The 26,663-nt window shown below is 43.3% G+C and overlaps 2 protein-coding genes across 4 annotated transcripts in view; one reads left to right on the top strand and one right to left on the bottom strand.

Annotated features, from left to right (window-relative positions):
* LOC114875078 (protein Skeletor, isoforms D/E-like) overlaps positions 1 to 26,663 on the top strand; it is a 226,049-nt gene that overhangs the window by 37,366 nt on the left and 162,020 nt on the right. The window contains 1 exon segment of the mRNA XM_029184999.2: positions 10,495 to 10,542. The gene's annotated coding sequence lies outside the window, so the exon portion shown is untranslated.
* The window catches only part of LOC114875090 (complexin), a 174,928-nt gene that overhangs the window by 21,700 nt on the left and 126,565 nt on the right, over positions 1 to 26,663 (bottom strand). Inside the window, exon 1 of one of the 3 annotated variants that reach the window (XM_029185015.2) lies at positions 13,946 to 14,045. The exons of the other annotated variants lie outside the window; for them this stretch is intronic. Within the exon in view, the coding sequence (XP_029040848.1) occupies positions 13,946 to 13,958 (13 nt within the window). The 5' untranslated portion in view covers positions 13,959 to 14,045. Of the gene's footprint in view, positions 1 to 13,945; positions 14,046 to 26,663 lie in introns of those variants that run through there. 3 annotated transcript variants of the gene reach the window in all.

Below are 26,663 nucleotides of genomic sequence, written 5' to 3'. Positions count from 1 at the left end.
TTATCTACATTTTCATCGAAATTATCGATCGTGAAACTTTGCACCTCGTGAAAATATTACCCTGGCTATTTGTTAAATGGATTACACGTTTTTCAAGCAGAAGCTCCCTTTTTCAGCTATACTGCAAAATAAGCAATCGACAAATAGTAATTAACCCGATAGATAGAGGTTGCCTAATTTCGAGTACAGTTTTCAGTGGAACAGAAAAAACTAGCGAAGCGTTATTTATAAAGTTTAGAATTTGCTCGCGTACTCGTTGAAAAAGATTCATTAATTTTCGCGACGCGAATCAACCAGGCGGACCGAATGACAGAAATAAAAAATGTCCCAACGAAATACTACTTTTTTCATTGCCCGTCAACGACTTCGCTCGGGCTTTCAATACTCGCCACGATGATTTAAAAGCGGCGCACGATGGAGTCATCCACGGTTCCTGGTCGATATTTCAACCAGAGACGTGGCCCGACTCGGTCTCCTACACTCCCGTACATCCGTCCTCTTTTTTTTTTTTTCTTTTTCACCCTGTCTTCGCATGTAGGCCAAGAGTCCGCTACGTTGCGGCAGCTAGCTTTTTGTTCCCGCGAATCCGCGCCGCGGATCATTACGCGGAACGACGCAGTCGCTAAATCCGGCCGTCGAGAAAACGTTCTTTTTCTCCTTAATCATCATGCGATCCATTAAAGTCGTCGTTACGCGCTGGTCGCTCGCGATAATTAAAATATTTTCGTCTAACCGCGCGTTGCTACGCGCTTCTCCAATTAACCCGCGTTTCGAAACTTTCAGCGTTAATAGATTTCCGATCACCGAGCACGCCGTTTCACCCGCTAACTCCTGTATCTTATGAGAAAAAAAAAATGACCCATTTTTCAAGCGGCGTAGCAACGTCACAGACGTACGACGGTGTTTCAATCTCGGGAGTATAAACAAAAGAGTAAGAGTACGATAGGGAAGGCATTCGAAAAGGAACTTTGAACGGGGAAAATGGAAAACCGGTGCTCGCGATCTCTCTAAAGTCGTCATTGTTTTTTGTTCACCGTCCAAACGACAACGACGTCGACGACGACGGCAGAGTATGGAGACTCGGGGATAAATTCAGCGATGTTTTCTCACTGGAAACCGGTGGAAATGGTGCGCGGAAGGGGAAGAAGGCGAAGCATAAAGCGTGGCGAGAGCAAAGGAAACAACGATGGCCTCGATAGTCATCGGTAATCATCCCATGCGGCGGTGGAATGAAAGCAAACGAAAAAGCAATCTTCATCTAACGTTTCTCCATTCTTTTCCTTTCTGTCTCAGCCGGCTGACAGAAATTCCGTTTATCATCGATTCTTTTCACGCGCCTTCGGGGGTTACTAATCAACCGAGCGATTCAGTTTATATATTTGTCGATATCTTACGGGTCCGACGAAAAATTACCCCTTTCCCCATCAGAGAATTGTGCCATTTTTTAGAAACGTAATAACAGTCAGCGCGGAACGCTTCGTCATTGCGGTCCTAATAAAACTGTAGGAAACAAAGTATCATGATCATTCGATTCTTTTCTATTTAATTGATTACTCTTAAAGAGAGAAAGTCGCAACGAAAGTAAAGATTGAAAAAAGGGAAAGTTCGATTCGAAGGAGCTAACGAGAAAGCTGGAATTCCGACCACGCATCCAAGGAAACTCCTCCGAACGGAAACCGCTAACAATAGTTTGAAAACTGCAAAAAAAATACGAGGATCGTGTCGCGCTTTCCAACCAGCCAGTTTTTTTAATTCAAAGCTGAAAATCGTCGAAATGCCGTGTGCTGCAACGCGAAACTTTCATCGCTGGAAAATGTTGGGAAAAAAGTTATTTCGAACACGGTACCGTTTACACAGGATCGCGTGAGTTGACGGAAAAGTTGTTGTTAGGAGATTAATACAACGTCCTCTTGGTCAGCGATCGTTTCATTCGATCTTCATTACAGAATTATCATTATGCTAATTAATTCATGATTTTATGATTAATTCCCCAAGTGAATGCAAAGCTGTGCGTATCATAAATTCCATCATATCTATAATCGTGAAATATTTTTCAGGGGGATATACTGAAACTGTACAGTCGATTATTTAACAAAAGTAATTTTAATTACGGGCCAGAAGAATGCGCGTTTCGTTCTCGAAGGCATACAGAGTCTATTGCGTTAGAAGTTTCATTCGTTCAATTAATGTAACCGTGTAATTAATAAATCCAGTTCATACAGTTTGACGTATTTATCTTTTAAACATCGTATTCGCTGCAATTTGCCTTGATTAAAATCCAGTCAATTTCGAGGTTCGGCTAATCAACATTAAATAACGTTACTCGATAGAAACGAGAGAATGAAAATTGGAATTCCTTCGACAAAGCTATTGGATACGATAATTTATAATAAAAAACAAATTCTTTTGTGTTTGTCACGATTGAAATTCTCTTCTTGTAATAACCATGATCGATATGAAAATTGTACAGAAAATTACGAGTTCATATTGTAATTTGAAAGAGAACAAAAAAATGGAGAGAAAGGGAGTAAATTAGTAGGCTGAAGAATAATTCATGGTTGTCAGTCACGAAAGTGGCGGCAAGATAAGGGGACGGGAAGAAGAATGGTATCAGATTTGGGATTTAGGAGGAGCCAGTTTCACCGGCTACCAATCATTTTGGTAAATACACGAGAACTAGATGCTAATGAGGATAGGAATATTGGATAGTTTCGGTGCGGCACATGCTAAATTACATGTTACAGGCGTTGCCAGTAGATATCACTGTTTTAATGGATGCGTTTCGACTCTGTTAACCCACATATATCCCTTCTGTTGCCAACTTGAGAATGTCGGAACGTTGCTTCGTTCCCTCGCGCTAATTCAGGATAAAATGCGGGATAATTAACAGAACGAATCTATTAATTAAATTATTTTTCGATCGGATAATTACACCTACGTTGCATGCGATATTCCAAAATTATTTGAAATTGTATCAAGCAGAGAATCTTCTCTGAAAATTCTCGGTACAGCTTGGAATCGCATTTCAATTACCGTTCAACAAAGTCGATTAGATTTTTGAAATCCCATCGGGGCTCGTCGTCGCTTCAAAGCTACGTCCCGTCGCAAACTTGTTCCCGCCTTCGGTGACAATTTACCAGGCAAAGCTAGAAATTGCGAACAAGACGAATCCCGTTCGCGTGTAGGCGAGAATCAAATTTACGATCGTAGTTTCGCATCGATTCTCTCGCTGTTTCTACTCGCTTCCTATCTTCTGGTTCGTTGGAAAATTCACTTGCGACCGAATAATCCTCTCGTTCACTCGGTCCGGCCAGCCCTTAATCCAGACCGAAAACAGGAAGAGGAACAGGTAGCGAAAGAATCGATCGGTATCTTGCAAACGATCCCGTGTTTTCCGTTCTTTTCAAATCGGGGTAAACTTGTTTCACTATCATCAGGTGCAACATCTCCGAGCCGATGATTGGATGACGTTATTGTGCGTCAGCTGAACCGTATACTTCAACATCTGCCTCGATCCACTTTTTCCTCTGTCCGTTCGAATCTTTTTCACACTCGTTAACTGACCGTGTATCGAAACTACGCGCCGGTTAACCGTTGTAAAATCTAGTTAAAATGCAGATTCGATGAACGAGCCCGATAACGCGTTGTCCACTGGCTCGAAATCGAAACTGGGTCTTCCCGCCAGCTTTTCCCGCCGAGATTTATGCACCGTGTCGGCTTTGGCAAGAATGGCCTCGCGAGAATCATGCACGCCCACTGCCAAGTAAAATATATCACGATTTATCGCCGGTTTATATTTCGAACGAAGCCTCGTCCATTTATCGAGTTCAATTTTTTCAAGGTGTATCTCGCGAAACTTGTACGTTTGTAAAACAAACAGTGACAGGCTTGTTCCCTTTCCCACAAGTTGATTTCGAAAGATTTTTCATCGCGTTTCGTTTTTCCTGATCCGTTTCGTATGGAAACGACTCTGCCCCCTTTTTTTTTTATTAATGTAATCTCGTTACTTTTTTCCCGGACAGGGACAAAGCGAGGATATTATGTTTTTTCTTGCTCGTGACAATCGGTTTTCGATCAGCGGAGGGTTGTTTTTTATCTTGGGCTCGTAATCCGGAAAAGATGGACGAAAAGTGTGGCTGGGAAGGGTAGATTTGCATCGAAATCGGATCTCGTGGTTGAAGGAAATCGGACTTCTCTTGCAGCTAGAATTTCCGCTTCTAGTGGAATTACGCTACTTCTTCTTGTTCTTCTCGAGCTTGTCTAGATAAGACGCGTAGCCGAAGCGAGAAGCACGGTGTACAGGAAGAGGAAGGATGAAAGTTGAAGGAAAACTCGCGCCACGGGGCAGGAACAAATTGTCCAGACGTTTTTCCGTTCATGCATAAAACATCGGTTTCGTTGTCCGACATTAACGCAAACAGACGTAGGACCTGCTTTAGGGAAACTGGAGGATCCATGGTTCGTCCGGTTCCGTCGTATCAATCTTAGTAACACCTTGACTGTTACGGTAGAAACGGCCATATGTAACAAGACACCCAGTAGTGTGAATTATTAACGCGTTCGCTAACACCAGGGGTCACTTATTAGAATTTCAGATGAAACGCTGGTCGTTGAAAAATGTTGCGGTTAAAATAAACAAAAGGATCGCTTTGTTACTGGTGTAAAGATGTAGTTGATAGTGAAATAATGGAATATGGGATTATATTAAAAAAGCTCAGTCTATTCTTTATACGAGGATTGTAGGAGAGGGGTAACAAAGGCGTTTCGTCTCGGGATCGTCTGTCAGACTCGTCCAGTGGGGCTGACAACAGACGATCCTTGCCCCAGACAGATCATTGTTTAAGGAGCCTTGTGGGGTTTAAAACCCACTCTACCGTTCCGAAGTTTACATTTAACGGCGGTGTTAAAGGGCGCGATTGCGCTATTGAACCTACCTCCCAGCACCCACCTCCCAACCAAGTGACGTCAGGTAGGTCAGCGGGTACGGAAGGCCCAACACTTGACTCATTGTCGACGTGTAAGGAATTTTGGTCTAGGACGCTTCCTACTTTAACAAACTAACCCGGAGTGGGTTAGAAACTACACCCACCAGGCGCTTCACATCCACAGCCAGAGCCCCGTTTGCCACTGGAATACCCTGTGCCCGGACCACAGTACGAGGAGGAAGGTGTTGGCACGTATCACCGCTGGGGCTGGCTGCAAGGCCCAGAACGGCACCTTTGTGGTCCCCCTGCCCCAGACACCTATCATACCACAATTTGGAACTTCTATATATTCGAACTGCCGGGCGACCGCTAGCGAGAACATTGATCACCGATCATCTCGCCGCCACCTAGCGGTCCCCGGCCCAACTAAAGGCAGACGAAACCCTCTCCCTCTCTCCACTAAACGCCTACAAGATATTTTATTTTGAAGGCTTGGAAGAACCGTCTTTACTGCAATGCGAATGAACAAGGGATGAATCCTTCTGAAAATGCACGGAGAAAAACTGGCGCCCAATTTCAGAAAAGAAAGTAACGGCCCCGGGCCTTCAATGTATTTATTATTCAGATCCTTAGGTCTGGCACGGCTAGAGATCCATCGACTCTGGTGACAGAACTAGGCCTTTTGTTTAATGGGCAGTACCTCTCAACGTAGAGATTCATTTTTGTACAAAGCAAATAATATTATTCCGACATGAAACGTATCAAGCAACTGTCTTTAGACGGAAGGAGATCAGACAGGCGATGGAATAATCAATGCAGGATTATCATTATCCCCATTGTCTTAAATGACTGGATCGTAATCACTAATCGATAACTGGACGAAGCGAGTATAATCTGACATTCACGTGACACGTTTACACGGTTACGTTCGACTAACAAGCGTATGGTTGCCATAAGCTCGAGTCAAGTAGTCTTGATTAAGCCACTCCGACATAATTAACCGCATCTCCTAGAATTTGCTGTTGAACCAATCGATCCGATTCTCAGTTCCCCACGGATCATTCGTTGATGCAACGGTTAATGGAATTTGCATTATACTCGGGATATAGTATATGCATTTTAAAAATTTTCATTTTAATTGGTCATTTGTTCTGACTAATTGGTAACTAAATTCTTTTTTAAATAAAAAAAAATTTGTACGTGAGGTATAGATTTTCAGATTGGCAATTTTAAAACGTTTTAGTATTTTTAGAAAAACCCTCCAATCCACGAGTTAATTAATACGGTTCGTTAGCAGTACTCAATTGACAATTCGTTCGTTATACATATCTTCTTTTATAAAATATCAAAAGCATTGAATACACGATAGTCGTTAATAGGGAACGTGTTAAATTATACGCGAAGTAGTTGATCAGAATAATTCCTTGTCTCTCTAAGGTGTACAAACTGCTGAAACAAGAGGTTGTACGAACAGGATGAACCTTTAACACCATCCAAATAGGAGTCTCCGTCTTCTGCCATTTGCCGCTAAGTTGCTGCCACGAGTGGCTCGTAATTAGCCGTGGAAACACAGTTAGAAAACAGAAGCGTCCCTGAAGTTGCTCGTATTCGCGACACGTCCTAGAATTAGTCCTATTGATTTCTGTCCGCCGCGATAACTTCGTTCAGACGGAAACGCGGCAAGAGATGATACTTGTGTGCCGACAGGAGAACCGGGCTGCGGACTCGCTTTGCCTGTCACAATAGCTGGGTAATTTCTCTTCCCATTTCCGTGTTCCCTGTCTCTTCCTTCGTTTCTGTCGTCACCGTGAGTGAGCAACTTGTTTCCCTCCCTCCCCCGCCAGTACTCTCGCGAAATTGCCAAGTCGTGGCCTGGCTTTTCTCGCTACGTCGCGAAGCTTGGATCGTTTTCAGCTGATTAACGGCTACCTCGTGCCAATCAAGCCCGGACTCGACGAAAGAAGAAAGCAATTTCTCTAGCATTATTATTTTTCCACTCGCTAGTCGTCTGACTTTTTTCCCTCCATTTCTTAAGAACTGTTTAACGTCTCAACGGAGCGTCCGTGAAACGAGAGTGTATCGTAGAAAAAGACGAAATGCTTAAACGGGCTAGGTATCAAGGAAAGAGATGTCGACACGTTTCACGACCTTGTCACGAATAAGGCTCGAGTGCAAGCTCAAAGTACGAGTAGGTCAAGCATCTGGCTGACCAACGTGAAGGATACGCTGTTCGCGAGGAAGCCAACACTCGAGACTCGGCACCGAGAAAGGCATTTTTCTCAGCCACCTCGTTTATCGCGTTCCTTTGTCAGACGTTGCTTTCGTTAAACGAACCTCTTCGATGCTACAGGCTACTTCAAAACGAACTACGCTCTCATGGACAGTGCTGTATTTCAAGAAACTTTTTTGTAGGCGATTAGTAGAGGGAGAGAGAGGGTTTCGTCTCCCCGGACGCCTTTAGTTCGGGCCAGGGACCGCTAGGTGGCGGCGAGACGATCGGTGATCAGTGTTCTCGTTAGTGGTCGCCCGGCATGCAGTTTGAATATATGTATGGGATCAGACTGACGAGTTTGACAGACAATCCCGAAAAGAAATGCCTTTTTCTCCCCTCTTCTACATTTTTCAATTCCATTTCCATTCAATATTTAAATCAGAAATGTAACGAGGACTTAGGAGGCAACACAGTTGGAACGGGGCAACTTAATGGCTGCGTTCGTCTTTCGTTCAATTTATTTATCGGACCTTCGATTAACGAGCACAACCAATGAACTTTGCAAAGGGTAATTACGAAACACCCTGTCCGCCTTCTATTCACCGACGAATGAACGAGCACTAACCGAGCTCGAATGTTTTATTAACTGGAGCTAATAAAGTTATCTATTAAGAAGCTTAACCTCCAAGTTAACTTTCACGGTACTCTTCTTTCAAACGCGACTTCCGGCTATTATCATTCTAACTCTTTCATCCCGTCTTTCTCCAGAGAGCACTGCATTTCGCTACAAGAGAATCATTAACAAGATTCAAATTATAAAAAAAAAAATAAGCGACCAGCATCCTTCCTTTTTCTCTAACTGAACCACTATACCGGAAACAAGCGGAACACACGCGTATGCATAGGGATGGAGCGGTGGAAAGAGGAACGATTCAATTCCACCGTGCTTTTCGAGCGAGGATCAAGCAGTGCTCGAGCGGTTGTCGCTTATCACGATACCGAGAGCTCGTTCACGAGCGTCGTTAAAAAAATACGGGTCACACGACAGGCCAGTGGTTAGCAGCTCTCGAAAGAGAAGCCTTAGGCTGCATTTTAGGCCAAACTAAACTCGCACGGTGCTCGTCGTGTCTATTTAGATGCAAACAGTTTCATATGAAACTTCAATTAGTAGCCGTGAAAGAAAAGGAGAAAGATGCTAAAAAATATATCGATTTACGTACGGTAAGATTTACACCTTACGCTTGTCTAGGAAACAACAAAGAAAATTTTCTATTCTTTGACTTGGGAACCGCTGACGAGGAGGGTCTCTTTTCGCGAGCAACGTTGAATGCTTGAAGCTTGAACCGTGTTGCTTGGAAAGAAGAAGTAGGCCAGCTTGTGCACGTAAAGAGTCTATTTTTTGTGACGCATAACCAACGAGGTCGGTCAAAGGGAAACCTCAGCAGTTCAGCGAGATCTGACACGTGACGCTGGGATCGCATGCCAACCCGATCGGACGTCGATCCTTGAATACCAATTAGCCGGCTAACCCTTTCCCTTCTTTTTCATTCCATCCGACGGAATCGTACCATCTGATTCCGACTCCGAGCACCGGGGAAACTGATCGTTAGATTACGCACACCATCGATTACGCAGGATTATTCGTGCTCTTAATCGTGATTAGATTCAAAGGGTTTAATCGCAGGAAATTTTCGGGGGTGAAGGAAATCTCTGCTAAGAGGTTAACTACTTCTGGTCAGATAATGTTTTTAAATTATTCCCGACTGGTTGAAACGGTCGAGCTGAGATAACCGCACGGCTAGGCAGCAGCTACCAGGAAAATACAGCAAGAATTATTGCTACGTCGGGATAAGGATAATCCTCACGTTCGAGGATTAATTGTATAGTTCCGAGTTCTCTCGCGTGAACGCTATCGGCTTGCTTCGATCTAACGATTAGCCGTTTCTAATTGCACGTTCCAACACGCGCGTGACCGTTCAGCGTTCTACGCTTCGAAATCAGGAAAGTTCGACGAACCTGCGAAAGGAGATGTTCCAGCACCGAAAATTCACTGCGACTTTGATCGTTTCATTTACCGGGGATAGCTGTTCCTTCGATTCTCAGGTCAATTTCAAATTACACGTTCCCTTTTCGAGCAACTCACAAGGGAATGGTCAAAAGTGGATGTGTAGAGTTGCTCGTCCAGACTATGAAACGAGGAGTTTATGGTGCAATTTTTCGGTGCCATTGGCAACGGGTTCAAAAGTTATGGGACTTTGAAATTTTCATATTTTTAAGTGCAAATTGCATCACACATGCAATTTTTCCTGAAACTCATCTTAATTGTTAGTAAACATCATCTAATCATCTTGAATTCATGCCTTTGTCACTTTTACACTTAATTTTCACTTCATATTTCGATCTCTCATGTTTTTTAATCATTTGTACTTAAAAATATGAAAATTCCAAAGTCCCATAATTTTTGAACCCGTTGTCAATGGCACCCAAAAATTGCACCATAAACTCTTCGTTTCATGCTTTTTCGAATAAACATAGTCTGGACGAGTAACTCTACCATCCACTTTTGACCGTTCCTTTGTCAAAGTTGGAAAAATACTTTCCTCAGTTATATCTTTGTGAAAAGGATCTTCCTCGTTAATTAGAAATATAGTAGATTACTTTTTACTCTCCTTTAATTACAAGAGTATCAGATTCTAAGCTCTTGAAACGTCGAGTTGCTGTAGAAATTTTCTACAATATTTTTGTGAAAAGCGTCGGCCACTTTGCAGAAAATTAAATTTAGCTTTATAGGATTTTAATTGTAAGAGTATTAGGTTTTAAGCTTCCCAGATATTCAATGTCTCGATGTAGAATTTTTCTACCGTGTTTTCATGAAAAAGTAAAAGTAAATTACGTTTTACTTTGCCGTGCTCTAATTACGGAAGTATTAGATCCTAAGCTTCCGAAGTATGTATTCAATGTTGCCGTGTAGAATGAACAGACGTGAAGTTTATTCAAATTATTGAACCGTGGATTCTTCGATTTTTCCGTTTCCAATTAGCTGCTTCCGCGGTTAAAATGAAATTTCAATTTAGAGTCGTCGATAAGGATCGGATTTTTGCCTGTCACTCTGTTTGATCATTAATTACTTCAAAATTCGACGAGAGCGTATGGAGGGACCTGTTAATTAGCATCCGTCTACTCGTTGCTCGATTATTTTTCGAAGAACACCGACGTCACTATGGAAAAAAGAATTACGCTTCTGGGGGGGAAGTTTAATTTACAGAGTATCGAATTACTTCTTGGAATAATTAAATTATAATTAATAGGTCACTCTGATATTATGGTAATCTAACCTTTCCTTTTTCTCTTTTTCAGGATCGTGATATGAAAGTTAATTGCAAGCCATAGTAGAGTACAGTAATGGTGAGTGTTACCATTTCATCGTATTCTTTCTTTCTGCTTTTTCCTTTTAATTAGAAAATTCCTGAACTTTGGTGAAACTTTACTTTTGGCCGACCAGGGAGCACGGTATAATTTTAAAGCATGTTATTTACCGAATAATTTGCGGCACCGTTTGTAATTGGATCGCAGGGAATACACATTGAATTCTATATTTTCGTGTCACGTTGCACTCGGTGTACGTTCAATCAATTAAATTATACAAGCTCGAAACGAACGATCCTGCTGTTCGAACGAACATTTTTGCAGCTTTAGTTTACCGATACCGACTCGTTGCGAAAATCCCAGCTGCGAATTCTCGATAAATTCAACAATGAAATATCGAATGCTTTCGAGGGCTTTTTATTAGCATCCTGCGAATGGATCGTTTTGTTCGACGCGCCGGAACGTACGGTAAAACTTATCTTTACTGCTATTTTTCTTATCAAAGGAGCCGCGGTTTTATTTTCCACCGTTCCTCTGTTAACGGCTTTAATTATTAAACGCAGAGTTAATTAATTGTAAAAAGGGGAGAAATCGAAACGATAACGACAGTGTTAGATAGATTTAACGGCAGATCAAAGTCTTTCTCAAACTATAACGATGTTTGGAGAGATCAAAATTCAAATTTAGTTCCCGGGACAGATTGTGTCCGACTTCCGGTCCTCGTCGTTAGCAGAGAGTTAGATACCCTTACCCGTTTCTATCCTAATTCGACGAACGCTGTTATCCGTTGTGGATTTAATTGGGATCGTGCTGCACTCGGACCAACTACCGTCCCGGAATTGTTGCTACTTTAAACCGCTCTATGTTGCCGAATATATTCCCACGAAATACCTGCTCACTGCTCACGTTTTCCGCGTCGTTCTCTCTACGACTTAATGAAACTCACGTTGAATTCAAACGAGCGGTATTTTTCTTCCTGCCAACTTCTCGCACATTTCGCTCGCGAAAGTTAAAACGTTGACAAGTAAACAATACTTTATGCAGCCATGAAATTCGCCATCTTGTTTCAGCAAAGAGAACACGAAACCTTAGAATCGAAGGCTATTATAAATATCAGTCGAAGGGATAGTTAGGTGCACTTTGAAATTGTAAATCTTTCGGCGCTAGTTCACCTCGTTCCAAAAAGCTTTCCTCCAATTAACCTGCACGCTATTGCGCGCGGTTCGAGCGGAGCCACGCGTGACAGTGAAAATCGTTAGACAAGTCGTAAACTAGCGTAACGTAGAGAACGATAGGCTGATTTTCGAAGGCCGTTTTCCAACCCTTCTCCCTCGCTCGTTCACGCAGTTACCTTTGAAATTAATTTCACCGGCAAACAGACTTCGTTTACGGCTGGTCACGTTTTTCGCAGACTCTTTCCACGCGGACAATCGATTTCGCGGCTCCCGTCGTGCATATATTCGCGCTCGTTACGTGACCAGCCTTGTCGAATAAGCGAAAATTTTGCTTCCACCCCCTAATACCCTCCCGAGACTTTCGATGGCTTTCCTTTCTCGCCCTGCAGGGATCGATTATTTTCCTAAATATTTAACATTTATTTAACTAACTCTCACACTTTGTCGCGTTGGATTAGTTGCCCTGCGAGGCGTGGTTCGGTTGCCCGGGGCATCGGGTCGTCCCATTTACGTCACTCGCCACTGAGTCCAGCAAAAAGACAGTAATTATTTACAAAGGAATCCAGTGGAAAATGTCAAGTATAAAATTGTTCCGTCAAACACGTTGCTTTTCTGCGAGACAAAGTTTACCTGCCGCGTTTGTTTCGCGAATTATATCCCACCCCGGGGATCACACGGCGAGCGGTTTTATCGTGCGAGGAATCGTTGAAACGGAAGTTTCGATCACGGAAAGGTAAAACAACAAAGGAGAAGCCGATGGTGTGTGCACGCGAATGTCGCATGCAGACAGACGCGTTGGAGAGCTCTTATGTTTGGGGAAACACAAGGAGAGCTGAAGACTGGGAGTGGCCCACGCCGCGTTTTCGAGGCAAAGGAAAACGTCGAGCAGGAAAACATTGCCCTCCCTCCCGCCAGAAACTCGACGAATCTCGAGTTGTCACGAGCAATTGCACGCGTAAACATGGAAAACTCTCGAGGCCAGTTCATCGAAGCCCTCCAGAGGCTGAACTTTAGGGTAAAGAAGTCGGAAGGTTGCGTTCTCTTTTCCTTTTTTTTTTTTCTTTCAACGTCGACGAATTCATTTCGAGTTTTGGCTGGCTTTGGTCTGGAAAGAGCGAGTGCAAAAGCATTCCTCTTTGCTCTCTTCCGCGAAACCGCAGTTGAAAATACACGAGGCGGAAAGCTGAGCTCTTTCAAAAGTATCTTGAATTTATAATCCTGATGTTGTCTTTGTGCAACTCGAGGAAACTTGAATTTAATTATATTCGGATTATAATTTTATTTGGACGAGGCAAAGTTTGACAATTCAGTTGGTCGAGATTCTTTCACGGACACAAACGTACTCCTAGTAATTGGGCGGGGGGGGAAATAGAGACACGACGAATCGAAACGCGTTAATTTTAAACCGATTTAGATTAATTCAACTCGCTCCAATTAGAGTTTGACGATTATCGGTCGCGAGCCGGCATCCGCAGTGCAGTTTGAATTTCAGAAGGGTCATGGCGCAGAAAAGCGCACTGCGTACATCGCAAACGGATATAATGCTTGAAAAATGTTCAGATGTACTTGGCATACTTGCACCGGGGTGACATATATATTTAGCGCATTAAGAAAATAGTGGGCGAATTTTCGCGCGGTTTAAATCAAGTCAGAGGATGATGAAGCGGCTCAAGCATACTTCAAACTAAACGGTTTATGCAGTCATACATTAAAGTCAGAATCAGGACAATAGGAGACGCTTAATTATATGACACGAATGAAATATTGATAGAGTGCTCTCTGACTTTCGCGATACGAATTGTTATTTAATACGTTATTAAATAAAATAACACGAGACTTGTTCAACCCACTGGAGCCATTGGCAACGAAACATCGATATCCAAAATAGAACATGCTTGCAAAACATGATTAAAATTAAAATGAAAAATGAAAGAGACCAATATACCTGATTCCGTTCGCTGTTATGGCCAGGTGTGACGTGGTATTTGGTGCCGTGTCACCCTGGAGCCAGTCCCCTCGTGGCGAAGCGATATTTGTCACACTCAATAAAAAAAAAAATAAATACGAATGGAAAACTGGCGTTGCAATAGAGTAATGCACGGGAAAGGGACAGGCTCCAGCTATCTCCCCGTATTTTCTTTTCTCTATATAAAACTAAGATCGACGAATCGAAATGAAGTAGCTCGTAGCACGTTCGCGATGAATCAACAAGAGAGCAAGTGAAGTGGCTAAGTAGTGTGCATGCTTGTCTTTTTGAACGGACATACCCAGTATGTCCATGTCTCGGCCTCGTGGCTGCGCTCGTGATGCTGGCGACAGTAGTACTGGCGCCGTTTCGGTCAGACTTGGCCTGCCAGCACCAACGCCGACCACCACCACTTCCACCGCCACCACCACCACCTAGCATCATCGTTCTCGTCTCCTATCAAGAACCGGCTCTCCCACCACCACCCACGATGGGCGTGCTTCCACGAGCCTCGGGAAGGGGCGCGTTACGGAGGGGTAGAAAAATGTTGCTCTCCCCTGTGGAACTTTTGGTAACCTCATCCCTTCCGCGTTCAACGGAGCCAACCCAGCCCGCCCCGCGTCGCTAATATTTCGAATGGTGCTTCCGGACGCTTTGAGTACATTTGCTACACGCAACCCATCGTTTCAGGGATCTCGCGGGGAGATAAGTTGCCTTCTTTACCAGGGAAACGAAGGCACTAGGTCATAACGAAAGCGACTTGCAATTTAGAGTTCTTAAGAGACCCCGAAAAGTTTCTGTTACACAGGATGGTATTCTACAGGCTAGCGAATTGTTACGCGTTTAAAGCGTTGATTCCATTAGGGGGTTGAATACCGATAGAATCGTCGATTGGATAGACTCGTTTGCACGGATAAGAAATGTTAACGCGAACGGTATTAGCGTGCGAGAGAAAAAGAATTCGGTTCTCATCGATCGTTTTCCCGGAAAGGTCCATCCAATCTGGTTCGATCGAATGTTTGAAAGGATAAAAAAAAAAAGGCGGAGGAAAAGGGTGCGAGCACGGTCAATGATAACAATTCGTTCGGAAGTCGTTTTCCATCGCGTTCAATTCCGGCTATTGTTTCCTCTCATGCAAGTGAAATAGAAACGTAAGTCGTGCGGCCGATGAAATTTCGTTCCCTCTAAGCGGATAGCCGGAGAAAGAGAAATAGAGAAAGGGACAGTGGTAGAAAGAGGGAGAGGAGACGTTGGAATTCTTGCACTCGAGCGAAATTGCAATTAGCAAACGCGAAAGCGTCTTGGAACGCACGCATTCTCCGCGTAGCAGCAGCAGCAAGCCATTAAGGAATATTCCCGCGTGCGAGCCTCGCTTAATGAGCGATATAATTTATTGGCTCTACTTAGAAGACGGTCTAGTTGCGGTTACCAGTTAATAGGACCTACGACCTCCGACCCATTAACGGCAGTAGGTGGATCGTAAGATGCCACCTTGATCGAAAGCACCTTCGAGGGACAGTCGGTCGAGCTTTCACGTTATTTCGACTGGCTTTATCAAGATTCGAGGGTACAACTTGCCCTTTACCATCCCTTCGTGCAGGCCCATTTACCTACGGTTCGATTCACTCCCTCATTGTCTGCCATTTCCTTCATTGTCCGACTCTATCGTGGCTCGTACTACTCGTATGTCTATTCTCTCTACCCACCGGCTCTTCCCTTATTCTGCATAGGATAGCAGTTTGATAGACACCAGAAGGAATACCCTTCGTCTTCCTGATATCGAGGTTTCGAAGATTTATCTTACCTTTCACGCGTCTCTTTCCCCTCTTTCTTTCGTCAGCTCGAAACTGACTATTATTTGCGAACGGATGGTTTAAGAGAATTTACGTGATAGATTGCTTTTGATACCACGCTCGGTGCCGACTGGATTCTTGCGGTTTAATCCATGAAAAACGATGGTCGGGTTACTTCTGACAGACAGAACAAACATCTTTTTTCTTCTGTTATCATTCCACGGTAGGTCATAAACGACTCTACCTTTCTTACGGAAAGGGTCAGTATCGCTCGAGAACCTCTATCATCGTGATATTCCGTACGAGTACCGCAGAGATTGAATACGCTACTGAACAGATAAGTAACCTACTTGGATAAAGAATTCAGACGACAAGTTTCTCGGTGAAACGCACACACGAGTGGCGTAGAAACGAGGCTAGCCACTTAACGAAAAGAACAGCTCGGGTCGGTTTTATACACGCGATAAAGCAGCGAAGCGTTACTGACTTACGACGCGTGGCAAAACGAGTGGAATAAGGAACGGAGAAAGAAGGAAGGCGCGCAGTCGTAATCCATAAACATCGGCAATCCACTTCTCGAGGGTTGAAGCGGATCGAGGACCGAAGGCGATCTCTCACCTGTTTACGCGACGTGCTGCTGCGTGTTGAACCCCGTGTGTGCACGAGGTCTCGAAGCTCTAGCTATCGACTTGATAAATACAAGCGGTCGTTGAATAATGCATACACCGTTCTGGCACTCGGCAGTAAACAAGTAACCTAACACCGTGGCCTAACGTCCGCCGAGGGTGGATGGTGATTCACCTAAATCCATGTCGTCTTACGCGACTTTTCTCACCCTCCTCGGCTGATTTCATTCCTGAATTATAGTTGAAAAATCTTTGAAATATAGTTGAAATGCAAACACGATCGGTGGAAGGAAAAGATCGTATCGTTGCAAACATACCCGTTTGCGTTGAGTATCAAGAGTGATTAAAAGAAAACATCGCCCTTCCAGCGAGACGATCAAAGAATTTTCTACCGAATACTTTTCCGTCAGCTCTCGGTTGCTCGTTTTGATATCAAATAGTATTTTGATATCGATACCATGAAGAGAAAGGAAACGTGGGTATCGTATACAGCGATATCGATATCATCCTTGGACTTTTTCTAGTAATTGAATGTCAGATCGATATCTCTAACGACTCGTATGAATATCAAATATATAAACTGGAGAAAATGAAAGCATTCTTCGATTACGATACTAGGAAAACTTATTGCTTTTTCCCTCTTATTCGATACGCTCACTGATGAATCGTCGGCAGTACTCGCACATAACGTATATAGTCTCGATTGCGTTTCGTCGATTCAAAGTACACAACTCCTGCCGTTCTGCCGTTCAAACGTTCAATTTTGCTCGATTGATTGGCCTGCGTTGTCAAAGGGTCCTCCAAAATACGAACACTGTTTGCTTCTGCTTGAATCTATCTGTTTAAACAGTAAACGAAATCGCAGGATGGATCGTCACTTTCACCGCGAAATTTTTTACATTATAAGTAGTAACGTACAAAAGCAACTATAACACTTTGAATTTTCAATGTTAGCCCAGATGGTCCTTCTAGTAATCGCTATTTTCTATAATAATCCTAGGATTGACGCGTATAGTCTCCTCATTTGGAGATAGGAATCCAGACGCAACACGGTCAGGTCACGTTAATGAGATAATTTCGCGTTGTCAGGGATATCAAGCCGTTTCGGTAATTGCGGACGTTAATAACGATAGACGCGTGTGTTGATGGAACACAGGGTAATCCGTGTTTCGGAATACTAAACGGCATAGAGAGCCACTCGCGATGATGGACTCGTCGGGCATTGTAAACAATCGAACGCAATCAACGCGGTAGATGATTTACGCGAAGGAACATTCCTCGCGACAAATATTTGCCGGCTCTTAGAAAAAATGTCGATGGATGCTTATTTCGGGATTTCAATCGAGTCTGCGGTTCGCGATCGTTGGCGAAGCAATTACCTGTAATCAGCGTACAAATACCTGTCGTCGAAACTTCTATTAGTTTGTTGGGGAATTTTTTTCTGTTATCGGATCAATAGAGAATCACAGAACGGCGAAGACTATAGAGTAATTGGATTTAATATCGTTTATGGGTGGGGCGGGACAAATTGTCGAGGATTGTCGTCATCCTGGTTGAATCCATGGCAGTGCCGCTGCCAATCATTATCTCGATGGTATGCAGACATACCAGCACGTGCGAAAGCGGGTATGCGATGGCTTCCTGGGAGACGACAGGGTCTAGCTAGTAGGCCGGGTCGATGAAGAGGGAATAGGTTGGCGAACGGGCTATGTCCGGGAATGAGAAGGGACGACAAAGCCCTGGGACCAGTATATTGGCATACCAACGGCCGCTGATATGGGAATACTTTAAGAACAACTTTATACCGGTCGACAAGGCTGAATTGAGAGGCCAGCCGAAGATGCTTCTTCACGGTCCTTCGATTGCTCTTAGGATTCTTCGTACTTTCGATTTAATCATACGAAACTGAATGGCGACGATACTTTTTTTCGAGCCACCGTATCGTACGTAGGTGAAACAGAAATATTTTTGAATGTTTACAATTAGGGCCCCAACGAGAAATCATTTGAAAAGAGGTGAATTCTATGTATTTTTGCCCCCCGAACCCAAAACTGTTGATAAAATTTTGCGGTAAATATTGATATAAAATCATGGTTTTCAAAAGTTAATGATTTTGTGGGGTAGACGATACTTTTAAAGTGCGTCACTAATCTACAATATCAGTCATAGTGTCCGTTTGTCTAGTGTATTTTGTAATTTCAAATAAATTATTGAATATTCTAAAGCTTTTATCAGATGATTATGTTAATTATTTTAACGCTTTTATTAAATAATTAGATTTATGATATTTGCTGCGGTTAAACTTAAACTCCAAAGTCAGTGCTTTTTCACTAGACGAATGGACACTATGATTGTAAAGGAATGAGTGGGGTTAAAAGTACAGAAAGAGTGTGAGATTAAAAGGTACGGACAAGTATGAGTGGAATTAAAAGCACAGAAATATATAACATGAATAATGTAAATTGAAAATGGTGCGATAATGCGAATGGCTGATAATTTTTCGTTGGGCAAAAAGGGACAGACGTAAAGTCCCTAGAGAACGCCACCCTCAATAAAGGGAAACATATAAAGTGACGTGATAATGTACATAGGTTAGGTTAGGTTAGGTTAGGTTAGGTTAGGTTAGGTTATCAGAAAAAATATAACTTACCTCACAGCAAAAACCAGTCAACAATAGTCTCCTTGCTCAGTTCTAATTCCTGTTCATAAAGTGTACAGCGCGAAGGACGAATCATGAGAAAATATCCAATAAAACTGGCGATCTTCGTGATATCAAGGTTAGAATTGGTTAGCCACGTACCACTTTTAACACTTCGTTTAAATTCACACTTTGAAGTTATTCTTTTCAATGAGACTATTGTTGACTGGTCAAGTTTTTGCCGTGAGGTAAGTTATATTTTTTCTGATAACCTAACCTAATCTATGTATCTTAAAAAATATAAACGACCCCGAAATTTTATCAACAGTTTTGTATTCGAGGGGCAAAATTACATAGAATTTACATCTTTTCTATTGATTTCTCGTTGGGGCCCTAATTGTAGACATTTACCTTCAAATTAACCTCTTCCATCGATACGCGTGTTCGTAATGCTTGAACGCGGAGAATACCTAACCTAACCTAACCTATGTATCTTAAAAAATACAAGCGACCCCCAAATTTTATCAACAGTTTTGTATTCGAGGGGCAAAAGTACATAGAATTCACCTCTTTTCTATTGATTTCTCGTCGGGGCCCTAATTGTAGACATTTACCTTCAAATTAACCTCTTCCATCGATACGCGTGTTCGTAATGCTTGAACGCGGAGAATACCTAACCTAACCTAAGTATCTTGGAAAATACAAGCAACCTCGAAATTTTATCAACAGTTTTGTATTCGAGGGGCAAAAATGCATAGAATTCACCTCTTTTCTATTGATTTCTCGTCGGGGCCCTAATTGTAGACATTTACCGAAACATTTCCTAGTTAAATCCCTCGAATTGATCGCAACCCACGTTCGCGTTCGCTGCTTGAATTTCTCCGGCGAAGTAGACGCAATGAATGTAAAGCTCGTGCGAATAAGCAGGATCCCTGTTTTTAAAGCATTCACTCGCCGAGCCAGTCTTTGTCTCCCTTCTACCAGTGACAGTAAACTCGCGTGCTTAGAGACATTAATATCGTCGAATTAACTCGAAACGACGATCTACACGAGTTCGAGACGAGCTTAACTGAAACGTAGCTTCGGCAGATCTTGTCGCGTTTGAATTCTCTCGGAGAAGCGTCTAAGCGAGTCGACTCTTACCTATCACCGACTACAGACGCCTCAATAAAGATACACACGCGTCCTTTCGAAACAGTCCCATTAGTTTAGATTCGCGTTAAATTGAGTCGTTGTCGTCGTTACTCGTGACTACGATAAAACGAATCCAATCTAACCCTCGTGTCCCCTTTATTTGCGACCGTTTCGAATTTGCAATGCTATGAATTCGATGGTTCAGCAGTCTGTCGTAGGAAACTCGTTTCGTTGTCCGTCTAAGCGAACGCGTGAATAAAGTTACAGGGAAATTGCTTGGTAATTTCATCAAGTTCTACAAAGGAAAGAGAATGAAAAATGCGAATAGAGTTAACAGGAGGTGGGGAGTAAAAAAATTCAATGAAACTTTTCAGAATATAAGTATTAAAATGAAAAATTGCTTCCTAATCTCAACACCGCAAATGTCCTTTGGAATATAAACATTGCGAGTCGAAATAGAAGCCGAATATTTTCTAAGGAGATCGATCTAACTGATAAGCAAATTACTTATCAAGTTTCGGAACGGAAACGTCGTAGCAGACTGGTTAATGTCTTAAATAATTCATGCCATTGCGTGTCCGTCTAATCCCGGTTATTTCTACTCCGACAGTTAACGCGTTAAGTAAATCAGATATAATCTGACTGCTGAATGTATGGGCAAAAGTGGTAACCGTCTGCGATAGCGAACTAAAGTCTCGCTTTAGAAAGTTGTCGCCGAATAAAGTATATTATTGAATGTCTGACTAATCGAGGATATTTCCACTGCGCCGGCTATCTTAAAATAGTACACGCGAATCTACTGGATAATCCAATCGCCTTTCAACTATGCATTTCTTCCGAGGTGTCTAGATTTCTCTGTCGAAGCAATTTATTCTTTCCATTATACCTTTGTCTAAACACCATCGGTCATTTAATTTCGCGTCGATCGGCAGCGAATCGACCGTTTCTCCGACTACGTTGCGCCGAGATGATCCCCTTAAGAAGAAGAAGAAGCTGAATCGTCCGCCTAATTGCCGGAGTCTCTCTTTTTCCTCGTTGCCAGCCTCGATGCAACCCCTGACCCATCCCTTTCTTTCGGTAGATCCGAATCGATCTCGGCGGCGTGGCGGTCGGAGAAACGTGCAGAAACGACGGATAGAACGAGGATGTTCTTCCACACCGAACGGCAGCTCTTTCATCGACGAATCGAAGCGAGTGGAGATGGTTGTAGCAGGGACAAAGAGGAGCAAGAGAGGCACGAAGCGTTTAAGAAGCACCGGCAGCAGGCAAGGAGAAAAAGAATGAAGGCGAGGAGGAATCAAGGTGGAAAGGTAAATAGAGAGAAGTTGGAGCGTGGAAATTGTATGCCGGGGCTAAGGTGGAAGGAAAATTTCGAGCAAGCAACCGGTTTGAATGGCTCGAAGAAGAAGAATCAGCGGACCGAGGAAGCAACAAGGCTGGAAGAGATAAAGCTCGGGGATATTTAGGGAAGCTGGAAAAAAACGTGGTAGCGAGACGGATAAACCAGTGGTAACCGTGAGACTGGTAGACGGTAGACAGAGTTAAAAGGTAGAAAAAGAAAAAGGAATGGGGGGTGATGGTGGTGAAGCTAACAGAGAAGCTTAACGCTTCGCTATAGAATCGTAAAAGTCTACTCACGTGCGCGCAAACCACGCCACTACCGTTTTACTGTAAATCAGCCTTAAACCAGTCTGGGCAGCTTACAATCAAACGTACTTAGCCGGCCATCCAGCGGACGGCTAAAGTGGCCGAAGACGAAAATGGAATATATCCTTGATCATAAAGCAGCAGAGGTTATCCGCCTTCGCTTCACCTCCCTTACCCTATCAATCGGTCAACTTGCCCCATCGGCATTCCTTCCGAGAAACGTATCGTCAAGGAAAAAGTGCACGCTCGTCGGCACAATGGAAGTGGCCCCGAATGTACCGAGAATGCCATAACTTGGGACACGCTAAAACGTTCTTTTCCTCGAACCCGATGGCCGCTTGTCGCGGTTTATGCTTCGAGCATGGAAACGCTCGGGACGGTAGCAACGAGCCGTGTCGGCCACGCGGATTTCGACCAGCAATCGAGAAGAGTTATTATCCTCGTCCCTTAACTCCGTTCAATTGTCCAGATCTATTTTACGCCCCTGCGAATCGGGGTAGAAGTACTTTCACAGACGGAATTCTTCATATCGCGACGAATATGGGTGATTTCAGAACGGCTATTTGAAAAAGAGTGAAACTTTTGCCGCGTACCGCGTTCCTCGAACGTTCTAACAGCGCTGTTAAAAACGATTCGATTGCTCGTAACGTTAGATTCTCGGATAAGCTGCGAACGGAAATGGAAGTGGGTAATGTCAGGAATAATATCCAGGAAATACCAGAGGGTTCTCATCGATGTCAAAAGTAAAAATATAACGTCACCAACGATGGGCATTATGCATGTATAACTCGCGTCGCATCCCAGCTACGAATAATTATCTTGGGAACGAATTACACGGTTCAAATCTGTAAAATTGCTTTCTGCTGAAAAAGCAGAGAAATTTAACGGGTAGGAATTTTAAAAAATTCTCACAAACAGGGTCAAAGGTTTGTTTTTCTACGGCGGAGGCGCCGCCGCGTCGATCCAAATTACTCAGCGATATTCCGAGGGCCAAAGGAAGCGAACGCGCTTCGAATTCTTCTCTCGTTATTAACGTTCGCCTATGTTTAACCCGCGGACCGTGTACCTTCCTCGTAATTCTTTTTTTTTCCTACGAAAAGAGAAGGGGGAACGGAGAAAGGGAGATAGAAGGAGGACTTACAGAAACGTGTCACGGGTGAGAATTTTCGAATAATTTCGAAGGGAGATCGTTATGCAGGTTTAACGAGATTAATTTCCTCGTGTTATCGTGAATTTCCATATGACTTGGTCGCAGAAGGATTCGTCGCGTCGGTCTAACGCGATAACCGGGATTAGAAGGGACGGGTCCGAGGGATGTACAGGCTTAGGAGAAATACGGTACAGGGCGCAATGATCCTGATTAGAAAGATTTAATTCCAATTGACGCGGAGTACCGCGTCAGGAGAGTAACATTCAAAGACACTTAGCTACTGATATTCAACTTTGAATAATAAAAAACGTAGTTGGAAAGTTGAAAAACGTAAGCGAGAAAGTTTCCCCGGTGGTTTTTATTTGTTAGATAGGCGAGCGGAGTAATATTTTGGTTGATGCACAAGTGGTACGATAAGATGGGAAAAGTGTGGAGATGCGCGGGAAAACGTGTTGGTTATTCCCGCGAAGATGGACCTAGAAAGACAACGGGCACACCGGTGATGGCCCCGAAAGATATGAAAATAAGTGCCGGTGGAAGGGGGAAACGGGAAGAAAATTCGTAAGAAAAAGTCGTTAGGGAAGGAAGATAACGGGGGGGGTGGAGGCGCAGCGGCGGGTTTCGCTTTGCGAACAGTGTTGCGGGAATGAGAAGGAACAAGAAGAAATATGAGAAGGGAAACGTACGCGTGCGTTCACCGTATCGAATTTCAACGATAACGTCCGCTCGTTTATATAAGAAACACTACGAAAAGCCTTGTGAAAACACAATAAAATATAGGTCGTAGAGATTCGCCGGTGATACCGAGGAAGCTGCAAACTTAAGGGATCAACGCTGTAAGGTTAATTTTGTTTATTCACCCAACGCACCCGAGGGGTGTCGTTGACCCTTGAAAGTTTTAAATAAGGGCAGAAGGTACAGGAAAATGCCCTTTGCTAAAACGTTCGACGTTCTTTTTACAACTCGGTAAACAATTTACCCTTGCGATTAACAAGGGCTCGTTGACATAGCGTACGTCGTACCTTTGTTAAAAATCTCCAAAGTACTTTATACGTAATATTTATTTACCCCCTTAGTCATTCGGTTGCAGACGACAGGCGCATTTGCTCCGAGGTAAATATCAACCGTTGTTACTTATGCTTTTCACATTCACCAGCCTAGCCAAGTGAAATACGTTCCGTAGGTATTCGTTAGGAAAACACGCGGAGGTGTGCGAAAAAGCACAGAATCCTAATTTGCTTAGCGAAATGTTGTTAGCTGCGTAGCTATTTCCAGGGAACTGTTAAAAAAAAAATAAACAAAAACCCATTCAATTTGCTCGCTCTCCTTTTGCCTTCTTTCATGTAATCACTATGGCGGCTTAGGGGGTGCTCGGGAGGGGTGGTGCATCTCGGTGTGCACGTGGCACAAATTACTGGAGTAATTACGGGCACAGGCGAAACGGAAGCATTCGGGTAAACGCGTATTCCTTTTTTGCACATTTGCAGCGTACAGTTTTTGTCGCGCGCATTCGCGATCGATCGTCGCGATGGAATTTATGCAAATAACGAGCGGTGTTCGAAGGATCATTTAGACGTAGCCTCTGTCTTCGCGTTGCATTAAAAGAATTTTCATTATCCAGCAATTGGAACACCGATTCTGCCTCTTGGTCTAATCTGGACCGCGCCCAAATTCCGGTCAATTTATCAAATCCACGGAACGTTTAATCAAGCCTGACTTTTCGACGAGTAATCCCCACGGAATTGGCAATCAGTGCTTTTTTTTATCGTCGCAAAGGAAATAAAATATAATCTAGCGGTATAGGGGGCGTAAAAACAGGCGTTAAAAGAGCGTCTATGGGAGTTTCGAGGTGGCTGTTACCCGGCCCGAGAGAAACGAAGCCCCAGGAAAGGCTGCTCGTGTCACCATCGACATCCGCAGTGCCGTAGCTGGCGTCCAGCCAAAATCCTGCACATGTAACCCCTCCGCGTGGCTTGCTGCGCTCGCCTCTGCTGCTTAGTAAATCGGGGTTACCCGGGCTTCTAGCTGCCGCGTCTTTATCGCGGGGATTTTCTCAGTCCGCGCATCGGCCAACGGGCCTCCATGATTATTGGACAGGGATTCCCTCAAAGCGCTCGTAATGTCTCGGAAATTTTCGCTAGCTGCTCGCAAGAAACGCTCGGAAAAGATGCTTTCCAAGCTTGGCAAGTAATACACCCGGGGAATTCACGTCGTAGCGTTTATGATAGCGACTGATACACTGCTCTTGCGATTTTTTGTTTTTTTTTACCCCCACCCTCTTGTAATTCGGGACGATTCGATAGAATTAGAGATCTTTCTCCTTCAGAGGGATGGATTTTCTCGAAGATTTACGATGCAGCCCGATGAAAACTATTTATCTTGTTACCGGCAACCGCGATAACGTCCCGAAGAGCGGCCTTTACGTCCGGATGTCGATCGCCACCCGTCAATTTTATCCTTATCTCTGACACCTTTTTGCTCGTCATCTATCGCCGTCAATGGTGGAGAAAAATTACCTTGTTTACGAAAGCTAGACGCACGTTTCGGAAAATAAACGGTTTTTAAGCTCGACGATTAATCGACGAATATCGTTTTCAACAGTTCTTCTTTGTTGCCAGAACTGCGAAATCTATTTTTGACAATTTCAGAGATATAGTACACGCCGGAACAATGGTTGCGAACAACGAACACCGGTATAACTTTTTCACAATTATAAAACTCAAGCTCTGTGAAATATTATGAGCCTCTAGAGTTTACGTTGGTTAAAAAAGCTCGTAATTTTAACCTTTACGAAAACGTTCTCACAAAGGTGAAGCAATTAACCGTCGACCCAGTTTCTTCGTTTACGCACAATCCTTTATTCACGTTTTCGCGAGCGTTTCAATTCTGCGTCCCTCGAATTACCCTCTTCTCTTGTCCGATCTTCGTGCCATTTTTCGAAACGTATTTTTCTCAAAAGGATAATAACTACCTTATTAGTACCTTATTATTATTTTGTTAAAATTTGTATTAAAGGGTTTATTCCCGTTTAGTAAATAAATAAATGTACATTGATATTTGGATTTTCGATCGTTCTCGATATGGACTGAAAGTCAACCGGCAGATTAAGGGTATTATAAATTTAAATCGTACGAGAGACTAAGAACCGCGAATGTAGATTTCACGCGAAAGATAGGAATTGTATGCGAAACCGACACACTCGAGACCGCATTGTACGTAAGATAGAACAGATAGAAGATTCGCGTGGCAAATACGATTCAGCATGTTCCAAGCGTGTACTGGAACAACGAATAAACGCGTACACAGGACAATTCGATTTAATACAGGAAACGCCAGCGCCGAGCAGAAAGTAAATATTAGCTTCCGCGTACAATTTAATAAAGTACATTTACCGCGAACGCGGTTCAGTTTGGAATATGAGATTCCATCTCTCCGATCTAATGTTTGCATTGTTTCTAGGCCAATGGAAGGATACTTGCTGTCGACGGTATAATCGTAGCCACTAACATTCACATAAACCATCAGGGGGGGGAGAGAAATAGCAACGGTATCGGATGCAAGCAAATATTTTACATAATCGCAATTAACGTAATTCTCACCACGGAGGATCGGGTTTCGAGCAATCGGTAACTCGCCTCGCTAATCCTCTCAGTCAGGATAAAACGCTGGATAAATGGGACGAAGTTTTACTTTGTAATTTCCTCTGAAAACTCTTCTCGCAAACGTTAGACTGCATTTAACGGAGATACGACTAACCAGTTTCTTGGTTTTAGAATTCTTCGTTTCGTGAGAGCTTAGATTCGTGATCCAAAGTACTCGATATCTTAATTCAGCATTTCTCTTGTAAAAGAGGGATCGTTGTAATTTATCCGGTAGACAAAATACCATGAGCAGATTTTCTGTTCTATCGCTTTTAAATTCTAATTACACGAAGAGCACCTCCTTGACCCGTATTTAACGACGTCGCTGAATTAAGCTTGTCCCAGCGCGCTTACATTTGAGTAATTAGCAAGATTGCGCCGCAACTAAGA

The sequence above is a fragment of the Osmia bicornis genome, chromosome 9 (genome assembly GCF_907164935.1).
Source record: "Osmia bicornis bicornis chromosome 9, iOsmBic2.1, whole genome shotgun sequence".
Taxonomy (NCBI): domain Eukaryota; kingdom Metazoa; phylum Arthropoda; class Insecta; order Hymenoptera; family Megachilidae; genus Osmia; species Osmia bicornis.
The sequence above is the reverse complement of the archived record's forward strand: the minus strand, read 5'-3'. Positions and strand labels throughout refer to the sequence as shown.